The sequence below is a fragment of the Haematobia irritans genome, chromosome 5, assembly GCF_050003625.1.
Source record: "Haematobia irritans isolate KBUSLIRL chromosome 5, ASM5000362v1, whole genome shotgun sequence".
Lineage (NCBI taxonomy): Eukaryota > Metazoa > Arthropoda > Insecta > Diptera > Muscidae > Haematobia > Haematobia irritans.
Window position 1 is genome coordinate 140384597 of NC_134401.1, and position 17569 is coordinate 140402165.

Here is a 17569-nt window from a genome sequence, read left to right on the forward strand (position 1 = left end):
ACGTTGTTGGCGGCGTACCACTCCATGGCATTTTTACCGTAATGGCAAGATGCCAAATGCGGCCAAAACAGTACGGAACAACCGTGTTTCTTCAGGAAAGGCAGCAGGAGTCACTACCTTCTTGTAAGTCGATAGTCCGGCTCGTTTTTTGGCTCGATGCACGGATGTAGACGATACACCCAGCTTGCGGCATCTCGGAGAGAGAGGTTAGGGTTTCGCTTGAAACTACCGGCAACTCTCTTTGTCGTCTCAGCGGCTTCCGGTTTTCGATTTCCCCCCGATCCAGACTTCCTGGCTGTCGACAAACGTTCCCCAAACACTTTAATTACATTTGTAACGGTTGATTTGGCAACTTTTAGCGATTTTGCCAGCTTTGCGTGCGAGTAGCTCGGATTTTCGCGATGCGCGAGCAAAATTTTGATACGCTGCTCTTCTTGCTTGGACGGCATTTTGACAACTGAAGAGTGAATAGTAGCGATCGGGATAAAATCGAACATTGAAATGCTAGCAGGAAATATTTTAAACATGATAACAATGTTTTCAGCGCTGATTTTTGGGTTTCTTCTAACATTAGTGATGGCAAAATACTTTCAAACTTTTTTGGTACATTTCCAATCACAGCGATGGATATAAAATCGAAGTCTGAAATGCTGGCAGGGATATTTCAGTTTTCATAATTTACCGCTATTGTGATCGGAGAAATTGTAATTGTACTGGAACTATGTTCTAAATGAAATATCAATGAAATGATATTCCGGATAGCTCATAAATATTGTATCCGGTACTTAAGAATAAAACAGGCCTAATGTATGAAAAATGTTCAATTAATATGTCTCTGGAATGAACTATCTTCAAACATAAGATAGTAACTAAGTAACTCTAGAACTTTTAAAACTGAGCTCTATAAATTATTTAATTAAATTTGTACATCCATATTTATATATATATATATATATATATATATATATATATATATATATATATATATATATATTAAGCTAAATATCCTAATATTGTATTTTACTCCAATGCGTCCAACACTTTCATATATAAGAGCACTTCTTGTTGTGTTGGTTTTACAAATATAAATAAAATAAATAAGTAAATAAAAAAAAAATAATAATAATAACTTTCGTAAAACTACATTATATAAAAATATAGCTATGAAAATAATTGCTGATAAGTTTTCAATTAAAGCTAATCGGAGAGAAGTTTTTTGCAATTTACTGGCAGTTAAAGTCTAACCGAGCTACATAAAAATGACCTAAATAGAATTTGTTATGATTTTCAAGCCAATATCTTATATCATTTGAATATAATTAATTTTCTTAATATATCAATTGTCCATTATTTTTTTTTTCACTCTAGGTTTTTAAACTAAAAGGAGCCGATCGTAAACATAAACAAGATCGTGAAAAAATTCAAAAACGTCCACAATCGGAGCAAGATAAATTTCAACCCAGCTACGAATGTACCATTATGACTGATATACCACTTGATTTGATAACATCAACGCCAACTACAACAGCTGGTTGTTTCAGTCCCGAATAGTAAGTCAATTATTTATTAATGTTTTCATTAATTGTTTTCCAACTGGACAATCCAATTAGTATTACTCATTATTGTGACTTATCTAATAAACAACAAATAAAGACAGTTGCAGAGAAAATGACGACAATTTAAAGAATACTACGTACGGAATTTGTCATTTATTTATTAATATTAATTTATTATATTCATCTGTCATCTTTTAACGGCGACAGACAGAACAAAAATACAGTAAGACAGATTGAACACAATATACAAAACTTGATCTTAAGCTCAACACAGATACAAAAAAGATAAACCACCACACACAAAATTTTTTTTTTCTGAATCAATCACGAAATTAATTGATCCAATTAATTTTTTAATTGAAATGTCTTCAATCACAGAAATGATCGTATCAATTAAAAAATTAATTGACAGTCAATTAAAAAATTAATTGATCCAATTAAAAAATTAATTGATACTATTAATTTGTGTTATTGATTTTTATTTCAATTAAAAATTTTGTTGATTCAATTAAATTTTTAATTGAATATTTTTTAAAACTCAATTAAGATTTTAATTGGAAAAATTTTCTTGAAATTTTTTTCTGTGCAACATTAAAATACAAATAAGAACGAAATGTTTTAAACAAAATTAGTAAAGCAATTTCGTTTATGTCAAAAGCTAATGTTCTAGTGTTACACCACTTTTTCTCTCATTGTCCTTTTACTCTGTCAAAGAAAAAACCTTCACAAGTACAAAAGAATCAAGAAAGCCGCAAGAGCTTGCACTAGGCTCAATTTCAATACCAAAAATACAATAGAAACCCAATATCTAAAGTTGAGTTACAATCCACAATAAAATTATTAACAGGTTGGCTGATAAGTCCCCGGTCTGACACACAGATGGCGTCGCTAGTATTAAATGCAGGGAGCCACCGTGGTGCAATGGTTAGCATGCCCGCCTTGCATACACAAGGTCGTGGGTTCGATTCCTGCTACGACCGAACACCAAAAAGTTTTTCAGCGGTGGATTATCCCACCTCAGTAATGCTGGTGACATTTCTGAGGGTTTCAAAACTTCTCTAAGTGGTTTCACTGCAAGGTGGAACGCCGTTCGGACTCGGCTATAAAAAGGAGGTCCCTTGTCATTGAGCTTAACATGGAATCGGGCAGCACTCAGTGATAAGAGAGAAGTTCACCACTGTGGTATCACAATGGACTGAATAGTCTAAGTGAGCCTGATACATCGGGCTGCCACATAACCTAACCTAACCTAGTATTAAATGCATATTATTTTTATATAGTACCAATCTTCAAATGATTCGTGTCAAAATTTGACGTCTGTAAGTCAATTAGTTTGTGAGATAGAGCGTCTTTTGTGAAGCAACTTTTGTTATTGTAAAAAAAATGGGAAAAAAGGAATTTCGTGTTTTGATAAAATACTGTTTTCTGAAGGGGAAAAATACGGTGGAAGCAAAAACTTGGCTTGATAATGAGTTTCCAGACTCTGCCCCAAAGAAATTAACAATAATTGATTGGTATGCAAAATTCAAGCGTGGTGAAATGAGCACGGAGGACGGTGGACGCCCGAAAGAGGTGGTTACCGACGAAAACATCAAAACAATCCACAAAATGATTTTGAATGACCGTAAAATGAAGTTGATCGAGATAGCAGAGGCCTTAAAGATATCAAAGGAACGTGTTGGTCATATCATTCATCAATATTTGGATATGCGGAAGCTCTGTGCAAAATGGGTGCCGCGCGAGGTCACATTTGACAAAAACAACAACGAATGACCGTAAAATGAAGTTGATCGAGATAGCAGAGGCCTTAAAGATATCATAGGAACGTGTTGGTCATATCATTCATCAATATTTGGATATGCGAAAGCTCTGTGCAAAATGGGTGCCGCGCGAGCTCACATTTGACCAAAAACAACAACGTGTTGATGATTATGAGTGGTGTTTGCAGCTGTTAACTCGTAATACACCCGATTTTTTCTGTCGATGTGTGACAATGGATGAAACATGAGTCCAATCGGCAGTCGGCTGAGTGGACAGCGACCGGTGAACCGTCTCCGAAGCGTGGAAAGACTCAAAAGTCCGCTGGCATAGTAATGGCCTCTGTTTTTTGGGATGCGCATGGAATAATTTTTATCGATTATCTTGAGAAGGGAAAAACCATTAACAGTGACTATTATATGGCGTTATTGGAGCGTTTGAAGGTCGAAATCGCGGCAAAACGGCCCCATATGAAGAAGAAAAAGAAAAAAATCATGAAGAAAAAATTCATGAATCGGGCTTCGAATTGCTTCCCCACACACCGTATTCTCCAGATCTGGCCCCCAGCGACGTTTTCTTGTTCTCAGACGTCAAAAGGATGCTCGCAGGGAAAAAATTTGGCTGCAATGAAGGGGTGATCGCCGAAACTGAGGCCTATTTTGAGGCAAAACCGAAGGAGTACTACCAAAATGGTATGAAAAAATTGGAAGGTCGTTATAATCGTTGTATCGCTCTGGAAGGGAACTATGTTGAATAATAAAAACGAATTTTGACAAAAAAAATGTGTTTTTCTTTGTTAGACCGGGGACTTATCAGCCAACCTGTTATGTATTAAAAAACATGTGAACCTGAGGAAATATCCCGAAGTATTCAAATTAATTGACGAAGAAAACGTACAGATTTTGATTTCGCGCGTTAATTACGTATGCGATTCAGACCGATACCTCCAAGACTGGTTGCAATCAACCTTCATCACGATCCCAAAGAAAATCCACCCAAGACAATGTAGCGATTACAGACTTATAAGTTTAATGGGAGCCACCGTGGTGCAATGGTTAGCATGCCCGCCTTGCATACACAATGTCGTGGTTTCGATTCCTGCTTCGACCAAACACCAAAAAGTTTTTCAGCGGTGGATTATCCCACCTCAGTAATGCTGGTGACATTTCTGTGGGTTTCAAAACTTCTCTAAGTGGTTTCACTGCAATGTGAAACGCCGTTCGGACTCGGCTATAAAAAGGAGATCACTTGTCATTGAGCTTAACATGGAATCGGGCAGCACTCAGTGATAAGAGAGAAGTTAATGTGGTACCACAATAGACTGAATAGTCTAAGTGAGCCTGATACATCGAGCCGCCACCTAACCTAACCTATAAGTTTAATGTCTCACGCTCTCAAATAATATCTCTAAGAATAATTCACTCTAGAATTTATAAAAAAAATGCGAAAAACCTATGAAACCATCACGGTTTGGATTTAAAGGAGGAATGGGCTCAAGAGAAATTCTACTCTTTATACAAAGTCTAATACAAAATGCTGAAATGTACAAAAAGACGTTTACCTACTGTGGCGTGCAGAAATGAGTACATAATACCTTTTCCTTTATTCCTTCTTCAATTATAAATAAAACAACAAAAAATTCAAAACAAAAAGTAAAGAATTCAGAAAGATAAATAAACATAACAAAAAAATCGCATGTACTCAATTTTGCACTTTTTGATGTACTCAGCATAAAACCAAAATATACCGTTAGTTTTGTATTTTTTGTCGTTCTTTATGGTCTGCGATACAACTTTGTGTTTAGAAACGTGTTTGAGAGTGTTTAAGAGTTGAAGCTTTATTCTAAGTGTACTGCAAGTAAAAATTAACATAAAAAAGTTATCGCACGATGTGGAGGACAATATAGTTTCCTTAACTAATAATGGGTCTTCATCGCGGAAAATAGCCAAGTTAGCCTGTGGTCATTCGCGTCCAAAATGGACGAAATGCTACTCCCAAAGAGCAAACCAGAAGCCGCCGAAAACTGTTGACCGAAGCGGACGCTCACCTTATGATGGCAGAAATGAGGCAGATCAAGTCCGTAACGCCGAAAAATACTACTGTTGCCAAAAATAAGCAAGTTAGTGAATAGACATCAAGACGAGCGCTCCACAACATTGGTTATGTTTCAGCTGTAAAAACATAAACCTGCATTGTCCGAAAAGGATCAAAAGGCGCGAATGAAGTTTGCAAGAGAGCATAAAAATTGGACGACAGATGACTGGAAACGTGTTATCTGATTAGATGAATCAAAATTTAACCGAATCGGACGGTAAACAATATTCTGGCGTCGTCCTGGTGATAACATTCAACGCCACCATGTTAAACAAACTGTGATGCATGGGGGTGGAAGCATAATGGTTTGGGCTGCTTCATTTGGAGGCACAATGGGCCATTGTAGAAAATGTGTGATATAATGGAGAAGGAAGACTACCACGCCATTTTGCAGACTAATCTTCCCGAGTTTGTTGACAAGAGTGCCTACCCTGAAGATGAAATCGTATTTCAACAGGTTGGTGATCAAAAATGGCTTAGTGAGCAAAAATTTCAAGTGATGAATTGGCCAGTGCAAAGCCCCGACCTCAACCCGATTGAGAGTTTATGGTCAATCGCGGCTGGGATTGTACAAATCAGCTCCATCAAAATGTGGGAATGAGTACAGCTTGAATAGCAGAATATACCACATGAAATTATACAGGAATTGGTTGAAAGTATGCCAAAACGTATAAATATGGTATTAAAAAATAAAGGGATGGACCAAGTACTAGAAAATGTTTCAACTGACACCGGTATAGAAAAGTGCAAAATTGAGTACATGCGAGTTTTTTATGTTTATTTATCTCTCTGAATTCTTTACTTTTTGTTTTGAGTTTTTTGTTGTTTTGTTTAGAATTGAAGAAGGAAAAATAAAATTATTTTGAATTTCTTTATTGTGGCTTTTTATTCGTTTAGAATTGAAAAAAAAAATAATTATGTTCTCATTTCTGCACGCCACTGTATGATTTCGGATTACGAAAAAGCCTTCGACACTGTACAACATGGCAAATGATCGAAATGCTTACTTCTATTGGAGGAAAGAAATTAAATGCATCAAGGAATTATATTGCAATCAAACAGCACAAATCGATATTAATGGAGAACTGATAGAATGAATTGCAATATCGAGAAAATTTAGACAAGGCTGTATACTATCGCCATTATTATCTATTTTAAAGTGTCCAAATCTCGTAAAGGCATATATATTGATGGTACATTAATTTACTTTAATTGCGGTAGCATAAGTAAATATATGGTGATAACCAGATCTAGAAATCTAGATACAACCGATCTAATACAAATTATAAACTTATCGATAAAGTACAGAGTTTTAAATATCTCGGTGTTAGGAAAATTTAAAATTGGGACAACTCGAAAGAAATACGATGCAGAATAGACATGGCGAGAGACTCATTTTTTAAATACAATAATTTCTTAGGTAGTCATGACATCAACATGGGAACGAAAATTAGATTTACTAAAATTTATGTTTGGTTAATCATGTTGTTCGCTTCAGAAGTATGGAAGCCTTTGAAATGTAGGTTTATCGACGCATCCCAAAATTCTTATGGTTCAGTGGTTTTTACAGGGGAATGTTGAACTCATTGGAACAATAAAAGAAATGAAAACCTCATACCTGGACCATATAATGAGGAACCCAAAACACAAGCCACTCCAAACCATAATCGGTGGAACAATAGAAGGGAAAACATCCAGAGAACGAATAGAAACATCATGGATTGACAATATTCTTAAATGTACTGGCATTGGAAATTCTTCACCTTTACTTAGCGAAGCTAGAAATAGAAAAGCTTTTGTTAAGATTACGAAAAGTATACAAATATGGCCAAAAAATATCTAACAAATAATGATACATATATATTGTATTATAAAGTATAAATAATGATATATTTGTTTATATTCGTAAATAAAGAGTCGTTTTACTCAAGCGATTGAGTCCTAAATTTTAAAGCTTTGATCAAATTTGATAAATATTTTACAACCAATTTCAAATATGTTGCACTCTTTCATTGGAAACGAAAAATCCATTAGAAGCACATTTAGCTTCATATTGTTGAATTTATGTTTGTCAAAATTTGTGAAGATTTTGTAGTATATTATACACATATTATCTCATAAATTTTATAATAATTTGCTTGCAATTATCCGTCATCGGAACGAACACATGTGGTTCACTCGTGTTTTGTTTTTTTTTGTGTTACAAAAAACTGGTTTCCTTACTTGATGTGGTTTGAATTATTAAAACAAGAATCAATTATTCAAACATGTAAATAGAAAACTTGACATTGGTTATTAACCCATTATTGACCAAAATGAAACTGCCGGACAAAAATTTGGGTTTTTTTATGGGGTTTTATTAACCCAGTAACGATTAAATTATTAGATTTAAAAAAAAACTGGAATTTTTTTAGAAAAAAGGGTGTCCCCATGTGGGGACATTGGGCAGATTAAGTACGAAATTCTCCAAAAATCTCCATTACCTGATAGTAAAATTTTAAACTTTTTAATAAAATAAACTTAACTGTTTTATCTACAATCTAGATATATTATCTAGATATCTAGATATATTATCTAGATATCTAGATATATTATCTAGATATCTAGATTATATCTAGATATATTATATGCGAAGAATTATAGATTTTAGTTCACTTGGTACACATAAAACTATTGAAAGTATTTTACGAAAGTTGTCCGAATAATAACAAGAATATAACGCACTGAATTCGACACTTGTTTATCAAATGCGACCAAGTGTCTTGGTTTACAGATCTGATGTAGTATATAGGGCTGTCATTCGGGATCGATTTTTAAAAATCCCGGGATTCGGGATTTAAAAATGTTGAATACAGGGATATTCCGGGATTTTTTTTCGGGATCCCAAAATGTTCGGGATTCTTTAAATATTTTAAATTATAACAATCTACACCGGCAAAAAATTGTTGTACATTAAACCAATTTAGTTTAATTCAATTTTATTAACAAAAGAACATAAGAGTAAATTAAAAATCAATTTCAAATTGCTACACGCAAAGAAAAAAACGTTTGGAAAACGTGTACCGAAAACGTTTTTCTTTTGTTAGAGTTTTTTGAATTGCTTCGAAAATTTTAAACTTTTATCACCAAAAAAATTCGTTTGTTACAAAATTTTTATTTTTTCAATAAAAAAAGTTATTTTTGAAACAACAACACAGTCCATTTCGTTTATATCAAACACTGCTCTTTTCCGACTTTAGGTCTTTAATAAGACACAGTTTACAGTTCAAAATTTAATATACTACAATGTAATGTTGAACATTTTTTCGGAATCTTCCGAACATATCTGGAATATATGTAAAAAAAAACAAAAAAACAACTTTGGTCGAAGCGGGGATCGAACCCACGACCCTTGGCATGCAAGTCGGACGTAGCAACCACTGCTCCACGGTGCCAAACTAAATGTTTGTTTCTGTTAAATAAACTTTGTTTATTCGGTTCGTGGGCGCCGCAAGCTATGCTATATAAATATAACTTATATGGATATTTATCTATTGATGACCATAACAGGTACATAGCTCAGTGGTTAGTGTGTTGGCTTACAAAGTGCATGGTCCGCGGTTCGATTCTCCGTCCAGGCGAAAGGTAAAAAAATTTTAAAAATTTATAAAATCGTATAATTTCTTCTACATTGTTGGTATTACAGAAAAAGGTGCTAAGAACTAAAAAACTTCGTGGAAGTGAGAAAGATGTGAGGGAAAATGCAATTAGCCAGAAAAAAATTTTTTTGAGTTAGTCTTTATGAAATTGTTTTTACATCCTGGAAAAGAATAAACGTTTATCACAAAAAGTATATACTTTTCTTCCAAATGTACTTCCTTTCAACGAAAAGCAAATGAGAAACGAACTTTGTTTGTCTAAAATTTCGTTTGGGAGGAAAGAATTATTTTTTTGCGTGTACCATACTTAACGAAAAAGAAAAACATAAAATTATGACAAAAATAAACTAAAAAGCAATTTCTTATCTTATATTACTCAGCAAAACATTTTAAGGATTTTAATTAGATTGGGTATATTTCGTACACTTGTGTTAATCCTTTTGTACTTCATCGTTTTAAGAAACTTCTTAAAAATATCAAGGCATCCAATACTTTTATCAGATAAACGCGAACTTGTTGTATTGTCCGCGGACCTTTTTATAGATGTTTGACTTTAAACAGGTATTCTCATATGGGGACAGAGTGCGGTCATGGGTTAAAGAAATAATGACACACACACACGCACTTACTTCATTAAAACGTCGGATGTATCAATCATTTAGACCTGCAATTTAGGTCTTATACTAGCCAAACATTAGTCTTAATTAAATTTGCCATAAAAAAATTGATTACTCGAGAAAATCTCTTTGGCATAGATATGTTTAAATCTATATACAATTAATACATTTTAAAATTCAAATTCCATTAATACAATTATCATCTATTAGCACCTCAATGATCGAAATATTATATTTCTGCGATAAAATGTTTGTGTTGTAATAAGGTAAAATTTGCGCCGTGGTTATTTGTGTGAGCGTGTGGGAATAAACCATTACTCTTTCACTGTATTCTCTGTGAGTGTTTAGTATTTACAGTTAGTACACGCAAAGAAAAAAAACGTTTGGAAAACGTGTACCGAAAACGTTTTTCTTTTGTTAGAGTTTTTTGAATTGCTTCGAAAAGTATATATTTTTATCACCAAAAAAATTCGTTTGTTACAAAATTTTTATTTTTTCAATAAAAAAAGTTATTTTTGAACCAACAACACAGTCCATTTCGTTTATATCAAACACTGTTCTTTTCTAAATTTAGGTCTTTAATAAGACACATTTTACAGTTCATAGTAAAAATTTTATATAGTAGAACGTAATGTTGAACATTTTTTCGGAATCTTCCGACCTTAGTTGAAATATATGTAAACAAAAAAAAAAAAAACTTTGGTCGAAGCAGGGATCGAACCCATGACCCTTGGCATGCAAGTCGGACGTAGCAACCATTGCTCCAAGGTGCCCAACTAAATGATTTTTCTTTTAAATAAACTTTGTTTAATCGGCTCGTGGGCGCCGCAAGCTATGCTATATAGATATATCTTATATGGGTAATTGTCTATTGATGACAACAACGGCTACATGGCTCAGTGGATAGTGTGTTGGCTTACAAATTGCATGGTCCGCGGTTCGATTCTCCGTCCAGGCGAAAGGTAAAAAAAATTTTAAAATTTATAAAATCGTATAATTTCTTCTACATTGTTTGTGTTACAGAAAAAGGTGCTAAGAACTAAAAAACTTCGTGGAAATGAGAAAAATGTGAGGGAAATTGCAATTAGCCAGAAAAAAATTTTTTTGAGTTAGTCTTTATGGAATTGTTTTTACATCCTGGAAAAGAATAAACGTTTATCACAAAAAGTATATACTTTTCTTCCAAATACACTTCCTTTCAACGAAAAGCAAATGCGAAACGAACTTTGTTTGTCCAAAATTTCGTTTGGGAGGAAAGAATTATTTTTTTGCGTGTAGAGAAGAGAGTATGTATTTAATATCAATCACAATAGCATAAGACAACGGTACACAATTCTATTCTTCTATAATTGTAAGGAATGTAATTAAGAAAAGAAAACAAGAATTTGCCATCTAACATAGATCCAAAATACGTACACCACTTAGTTAACATAAAATCTTGGAAAATTAATAAATTGTAAAGCCCATATCTTGCGAAATATTAGTTCTATTCAGCAAAGAAAAAAGTCATCGGTTCATTATTACGGATTTATCAACTAAAAAAATCATACACCCGAGGTGTATGTGAATGCTGGGTATATTGCAGAATTATTTGAAACCACACGCAAAGAAAAAAAACGTTTGGAAAACGTGTACCGAAAACGTTTTTCTTTTGTTAGAGTTTTTTGAATTGCTTCGAAAATTTTAAACTTTTATCACCAAAAAAATTCGTTTGTTACAAAGTTTTTATTTTTTCAATAAAAAAAGTTATTTTTGAAACAACAACAGAGTCCATTTCGTTTATATCAAACACTGTTCTTTTCTGACTTTTGGTCTTTAATAAAACACATTTTACAGTTCAAAATTTAATATAGTACAATGTAATGTTGAACATTTTTTTCGGAATCTTCCGAACATATGTAGAATGTATGTAAAAAAAAAAAAAAAAAAAAAAAAACTTTGGTCGAAGCAGGGATCGAACCCACGACCCTTGGCATGAGAGTCAGACGTAGCAACCACTGCTCCACGGTGCCAAACTAAATGTTTGTTTCTGTTAAATAAACTTTGTTTATTCGGTTCGTGGGCGCCGCAAGCTATGCTATATAAATATAACTTATATGGATATTTATCTATTGATGACCATAACAGGTACATAGCTCAGTGGTTAGTGTGTTGGCTTACAAAGTGCATGGTCCGCGGTTCGATTCTCCGTCCAGGCGAAAGGTAAAAAAATTTTAAAAATTTATAAAATCGTATAATTTCTTCTACATTGTTTGTATTACAGAAAAAGGTGTTAAGAACTTAAAATCTTCGTGGAAGTGAGAAAGATGTGAGGGAAAATGCAATTAGCCAGAAAAAAATTTTTTTTTTGAGTTAGTCTTTATGAAATTGTTTTTACATCCTGGAAAAGAATAAACGTTTATCACAAAAAGTATATACTTTTCTTCCAAATACACTTCCTTACAGCGAAAAGCAAATGAGAAACGAACTTTGTTTGTCTAAAATTTCGTTTGGGAGGAAAGAATTATTTTTTTGCGTGCACTGTGAATCGGTTAAGCGTTCCTTCCGACGCACGGACGACAAGAAAATTAATATAAGACATTCTGAACACTTTGACCTACGTTTTTATTTATCCAAGACACCAAAACACTAGCTTTGATAGGCTTAAGTATAATCCTTCACAATTTTATTTCGTTTTCCCTAAAAATATAAATTTTTCAATTTTTTTGGTTTTTATAAAAACCGCATTTTATAATGTGTAATGTTACACATGTATTGTGATCAGTGTACCCTCCTCAACTTATTTACATTTATCCGCATATTATTTAGGGCCCAATTAAAACAAGCTGCTCTCTATATTTTCTGAACTTCGGAGAGAAAAAAGAGTTTTTTTAAAGATCTCTCCCTTAATGTTATACTATCTCACATAGTTACACATTGGGATAACTATTCTTGAACATTTTGCGCATTTGCCAACAACCGGTTACGCAGCTTCTACAGAATTCTTTGATACGCAGTTGCTGCGCTGTTTCAGTTCTTCTGACAGCGGCTGCTGCATAAAAAAACCCTCATTATGACATTGCATGATGACGATGTTTTATTTTTAGAGAGTTTCTCAAATAGTTCATGTCTTTTATTTGCAATTTGCACACTAACAAATAAAGAGGCTTTCATTCTTTTAGGAGCTTTGGAGGAGTTTAAATGAAGACACTGACTGTCTGTTCATAAAGATAATAATTTATTTTCTCGGAAGAATAAAACAAAAAGGAACAAAGAAATGTGTTTCCTTGGCGTACAATACCGACGTGAAATAATGATTTGTTTTTTAAATGTAAAATTTCATTGTAATTAATTTCTGTTTTTATAAACAAAACCTAAATATTCGTTTTATTTCTTTGTTTGTTGCAGTATGAAAATTTGGCCCAACTCTCCAGTTCATATACCAAAATATGATGGTATTTTATCGTATGCAAGTGCTTCACCAAATGCCAATGCTGCTAGTCCCATAGCAATTAACAGTGTCTCCTCAACAAATTCACCAAATTTGAAAATCATGGATACTAATATGGTAACGGCTCCTGCTGCCATGGCCACCGATACGGATGATTATGTAAGTAAATGAAATGAAAAGCATTTGTTTTCTTGACGAAGTAATTATTTTCAATATGTATCGTTTACAGAATTCCATTACCATAATGCCGGAATCTACCCCGGTACAAGTGACCCAGTGGTTAACGTATCATCGTCTGACCTCTTATTTATCAACATTTGCCCAATTTTCAGGGGCCGATATTATGAGGTAAGTTTTTACTTTCGATTTATCTTAATGTTTATTTGAATTTAATAATCAAATAAAATAACAGAAAAATTAAATTAAAAATAATTAAAAGGAATAAAATAAAAGGGAATTGAATTAAATTCTATTCAATATAACTCAAAATATAAAAACTAAATCAATAAAAATAAGTCAGAATAAATCTAATAAATATAACTATCAATATAAATACGGTACACAGTGTTGGTGGAAATGGTTCAATTTGGGAAGAATAATTCGAGTATGTATAACATACATTTTATCAAGATTTTGTTTCTATAGATAATTTTATGAAAATTTTATTTTTATAGAAAATTTTGTCAACATTTTATTTTTATAAGAAATTTTGTCAAAATTTTATTACTATAGAAAATTTTTGCAAAATTTTATTTCTATAGAAAATTTTGTCAAAATTTTATTTCTATAGAAAATTTTTTCAAGATATAGAAAATTTTGCCAAAATTTTATTTGTATAGAAAATTTTGTCAATATTTTATTTCTATAAAAAATTTTGTCAAAATTTTATTTCTATAGAAAATTTTGTCAAATTTTTATTTCTATAGAAAAATTTGTCAAAATTTTATTGCTATAGAAAAGTTTGTCAAAATTTTATTACTATAGAAAATTTTGTCAAAATTTTATTACTATAGAAAATTTTTTCAATATTTTATTACTATATAAAATTTTTTCAAAATTTTATTACTATAAAAAATTTTGTCAAAATTTTATTACTATAAAAAATTTTGTCCAGATTTTATTTCTATAAAAAATTTTGTCAAAATTTTATTTCTATAGAAAATTTTGTCAAACTGAATTATATACGTATTTAATGGGCCTTTTTTTGTTTAATATATACTCCGTTGGACTGTCTTACAATTGAGAAACCGGTATTAAGAAGTTTTAAGATACCTTGCCAACGGCAAGTGTTACCGCAACCCAAGTAATTCGTTTGTGGATGACAGTCTTTAGTACAAGTTTCTATGCAATCCACGGTGGAGGGTATATAAGATTCGGCCTGGTCGAACTTACGGCCGTATATACTTGTTTAACTGCCTTCGTCTTCCGAATTTGATTAAAAAGTTAATTGTATCAATTAATCTTTTAATTAAAAATTATAAAAATTTCAATCATTTACTTAATTAACTTAAAGTTTCTCTCTTGATTAAAATGTTAATTGTATAATTAATTTATTAATTGACAAAATTTTCAACTTCAATTAACTTTTTAATTGGAAATATTTTGGTGATATTTTTTTCTGTGCAAGAGGGTGGTTTGATAAGTACAAACATTTTCTTCTAATTGGATACTCTTGGCTTAATCGGCGTAATATCATAAACCAATTCGCTCAATTAGATGTGGATTTTGTGTTACAGTTGAGCATTTTAGTGCCAAATTTGCCACTTTTCCAAACGATGATAATTTTGTGCCTTAAATGCCATACATTTTTGTGCCAAAATTTCGACTTTTTGTGCTCATATTTTTTTTTTAATTTTTTTGGAAGTCAATTAGTTTTTGTAAATCATAAAATCACAATTAAAATATTGATATTAAATTGCTCTTGCGATACTCTTGTATCAGGCGCTGAAGCTAAGTACTAGTGGAACCACCCTTATAAATTCTATTAAGCCTTAAGCGAATATTTTATCTTCTTTTAAATCGATTTAACTTTTATTTCATTTTTCATATATTGCAAAAAAAAATAACTTTTTAATTTCTTCATTTTTATAGAATGTCGAAAGAGGATCTAATACAAATTTGTGGTCTTGCTGATGGTATACGAATGTTTAATATTTTAAGAGCAAAGTAAGTGGAGAATAATGTTTCTGTTTTTTTGACAAAATCCTCAAATACCTTAAATCTATTTTCCAGGGCAATAACACCACGTCTAACCCTCTACGTTAGCTTGGATGGAAGCAATTACAATGCCATTTATCTCATATCAAATACAGCTAAGGAACTATTACAAAAACTCTTTAAATTACCTGGATTCTATGAATGTGTAGCAATGAAAAGTTCTGCCAGCCTTAATGGAGGCGGAGGAGGAATCATGGAAAATTCGTCGCCCTTTCATAGTTGGAGTGGTGGTGGTATGCATTCCAAATACTCTGGTTCCGGTTCGAGTATTTATAATGATGTCAATAGCAAGAGTTTAATTTATATAACCGGACCATCGGGTATACATGTTGCCATAACCGATGAGGTACTAACCAATGAAATAAAAGATGGTAGTCTATATGGTCTGGAAGTACAAAATGGAAAAGTCATTATGAAATTAATGAACAAAAATGAAAACTGAAAGTACTGCAGAGATATTTTTTACAATAAAAAAGACAAAATAATTAATAAATAGGTTAGAGAAGGAGGTGAAAACAAAAACAGACAATAACAATGGTAAAATATTAAATAAATTAAAATCTTATTAAAAAAATTTTAATGTATGGAAATAAGAAAAGACTTAGTATAGATTTAGCACACAGAAAAACAAATATCACCAATTAAAATCTTAATTGTTTTCGAAATAACAAAAATTATTTACAAAAATTAATGAATTCAATACGTTAAACATTAGATTGAATTAAAAATTGATGAACTCATATAAAAAACTCTTACAACACCAACAATTCAATTGAATGTTTTAGTCCCAACTAATAACACTACGAATAATTGAAATAATTAATTATTCAAAATTAAATTAAATTAAAAAAAAAAATAATTTTTATTTGATTTTCGTTGGGGATTGATATTTTCGTTATCATGATTGAAGTAGTTAATTAATTTTGTCTTGAAAAAAATATTTTTTATTATATATTGATCAATTATGTCACCAAGCATTTTTGTTATTGTCGATAACGCTGTTGGAAGTCTTTGTTCATCTGAAATACATAGCATAAAACCATGTTATCGACCAGAAACGATTTTTTAGAACTGAGTACTGAGTTTTGAAATTGTTTAAATCATAAATATTTCTCATTACAATTTTTATTGAACTCATTATTTGCTGTTTTTATAGCTTAACTTCTGAAGTATTTAATTCTATATAAAACCCTGTGCTGGAAACCGTTCGATAAAAGTAAGAGATCTCTTATCGTTATTCTGTTTTCGCATTGGAAATATAATTCGAGGTTACAAATATTTAAAATGGTTTCTTTTTAAATAAAGTTAAATTATCTGCTTTGGAACTAATCGCGATAAACAATAAATTGACTTCCAAAACGAAAACTGAAAGTACTTCCCGCCTATATAGAGATATATTAAGCTGTTCTTTTAGATATTGAGAGACATGGGCTACCCTGTAAAATGATTCCCCCATTTTAATCTGTAAAAGATCAATACCTTACAGTTTGTTTATTTTGAGCATTCCATACATTAGCTAGGTCATTAATTTCTTTTTTTTTTATTAAACTTTACCATAAATATTTAATAATTTTTATTATTACACAATTATTCCCATAAAACAAGTTCAAAAATACAACAATAAGCTTAATAAAAAAATACAATTTAGTTTAGAGCTAAAATCATATGCAATTCAAAAAGCTCTAAATTAAATAAAAAGATTTAAATAGAAACATACATCTTCTCTTTATAAAAACAACAACAAAAAATATATATATCATTAAGACTTCAACACCATTAAAACAAAACAAAAAAAAACATTCCTCTTGTTTCGTCACTTCCCATCCATTTTTAGAAATTATTCAATTTTATAATTTTGTTATTTAAATATGATTATTATTATTTTTTATGAAACTGTTTTTTCATATAAGTCTCGTTTTGTTTTTAATTTTTTTCAAAAACTAAATTTTAAGAACAAAAAAAAATATTTTTGATGAGAAAACGAAAAACTATCACAAAGTCAGGCCCCCAAGAAAAGAACACCAAAAAACCACCAGACACATTGGAAAACTAACAACCTTTTTCAAAATCGTTTCGTATTATGTTTTCAAATAAAAAACGTCCTCTTTTATATCATTATAGCAAAGTAAGTTTTATAGCAATTGTAGAATATATCAATTAAAGGAAGAAGAAGAGTTTAGGAGACGTTGCACATAATACTAAAAATAAAATGTAAAAGAATATGTGAGTGGAATGGTTGGTCTGATGAAAAACAAACAA

At 31.6% G+C, this 17569-nt stretch overlaps 1 protein-coding gene across 3 annotated transcripts in view; it reads left to right on the top strand.

The window, feature by feature from the left end:
- Positions 1-17569, top strand: part of gem (transcription factor CP2 like gemini) — a 63676-nt gene extending 46107 nt beyond the window's left edge. For 2 of the 3 annotated variants that reach the window (XM_075311960.1, XM_075311961.1), the window contains exons 9-13: positions 1369-1550; positions 13051-13252; positions 13323-13441; positions 15185-15259; positions 15326-17569. In XM_075311960.1, the coding sequence (XP_075168075.1) occupies positions 1369-1550; positions 13051-13252; positions 13323-13441; positions 15185-15259; positions 15326-15752 (1005 nt within the window). In that variant the 3' untranslated portion in view covers positions 15753-17569. Of the gene's footprint in view, positions 1-1368; positions 1551-12789; positions 12974-13050; positions 13253-13322; positions 13442-15184; positions 15260-15325 lie in introns of those variants that run through there. The other variant, XM_075311962.1, reaches the window with a different exon arrangement.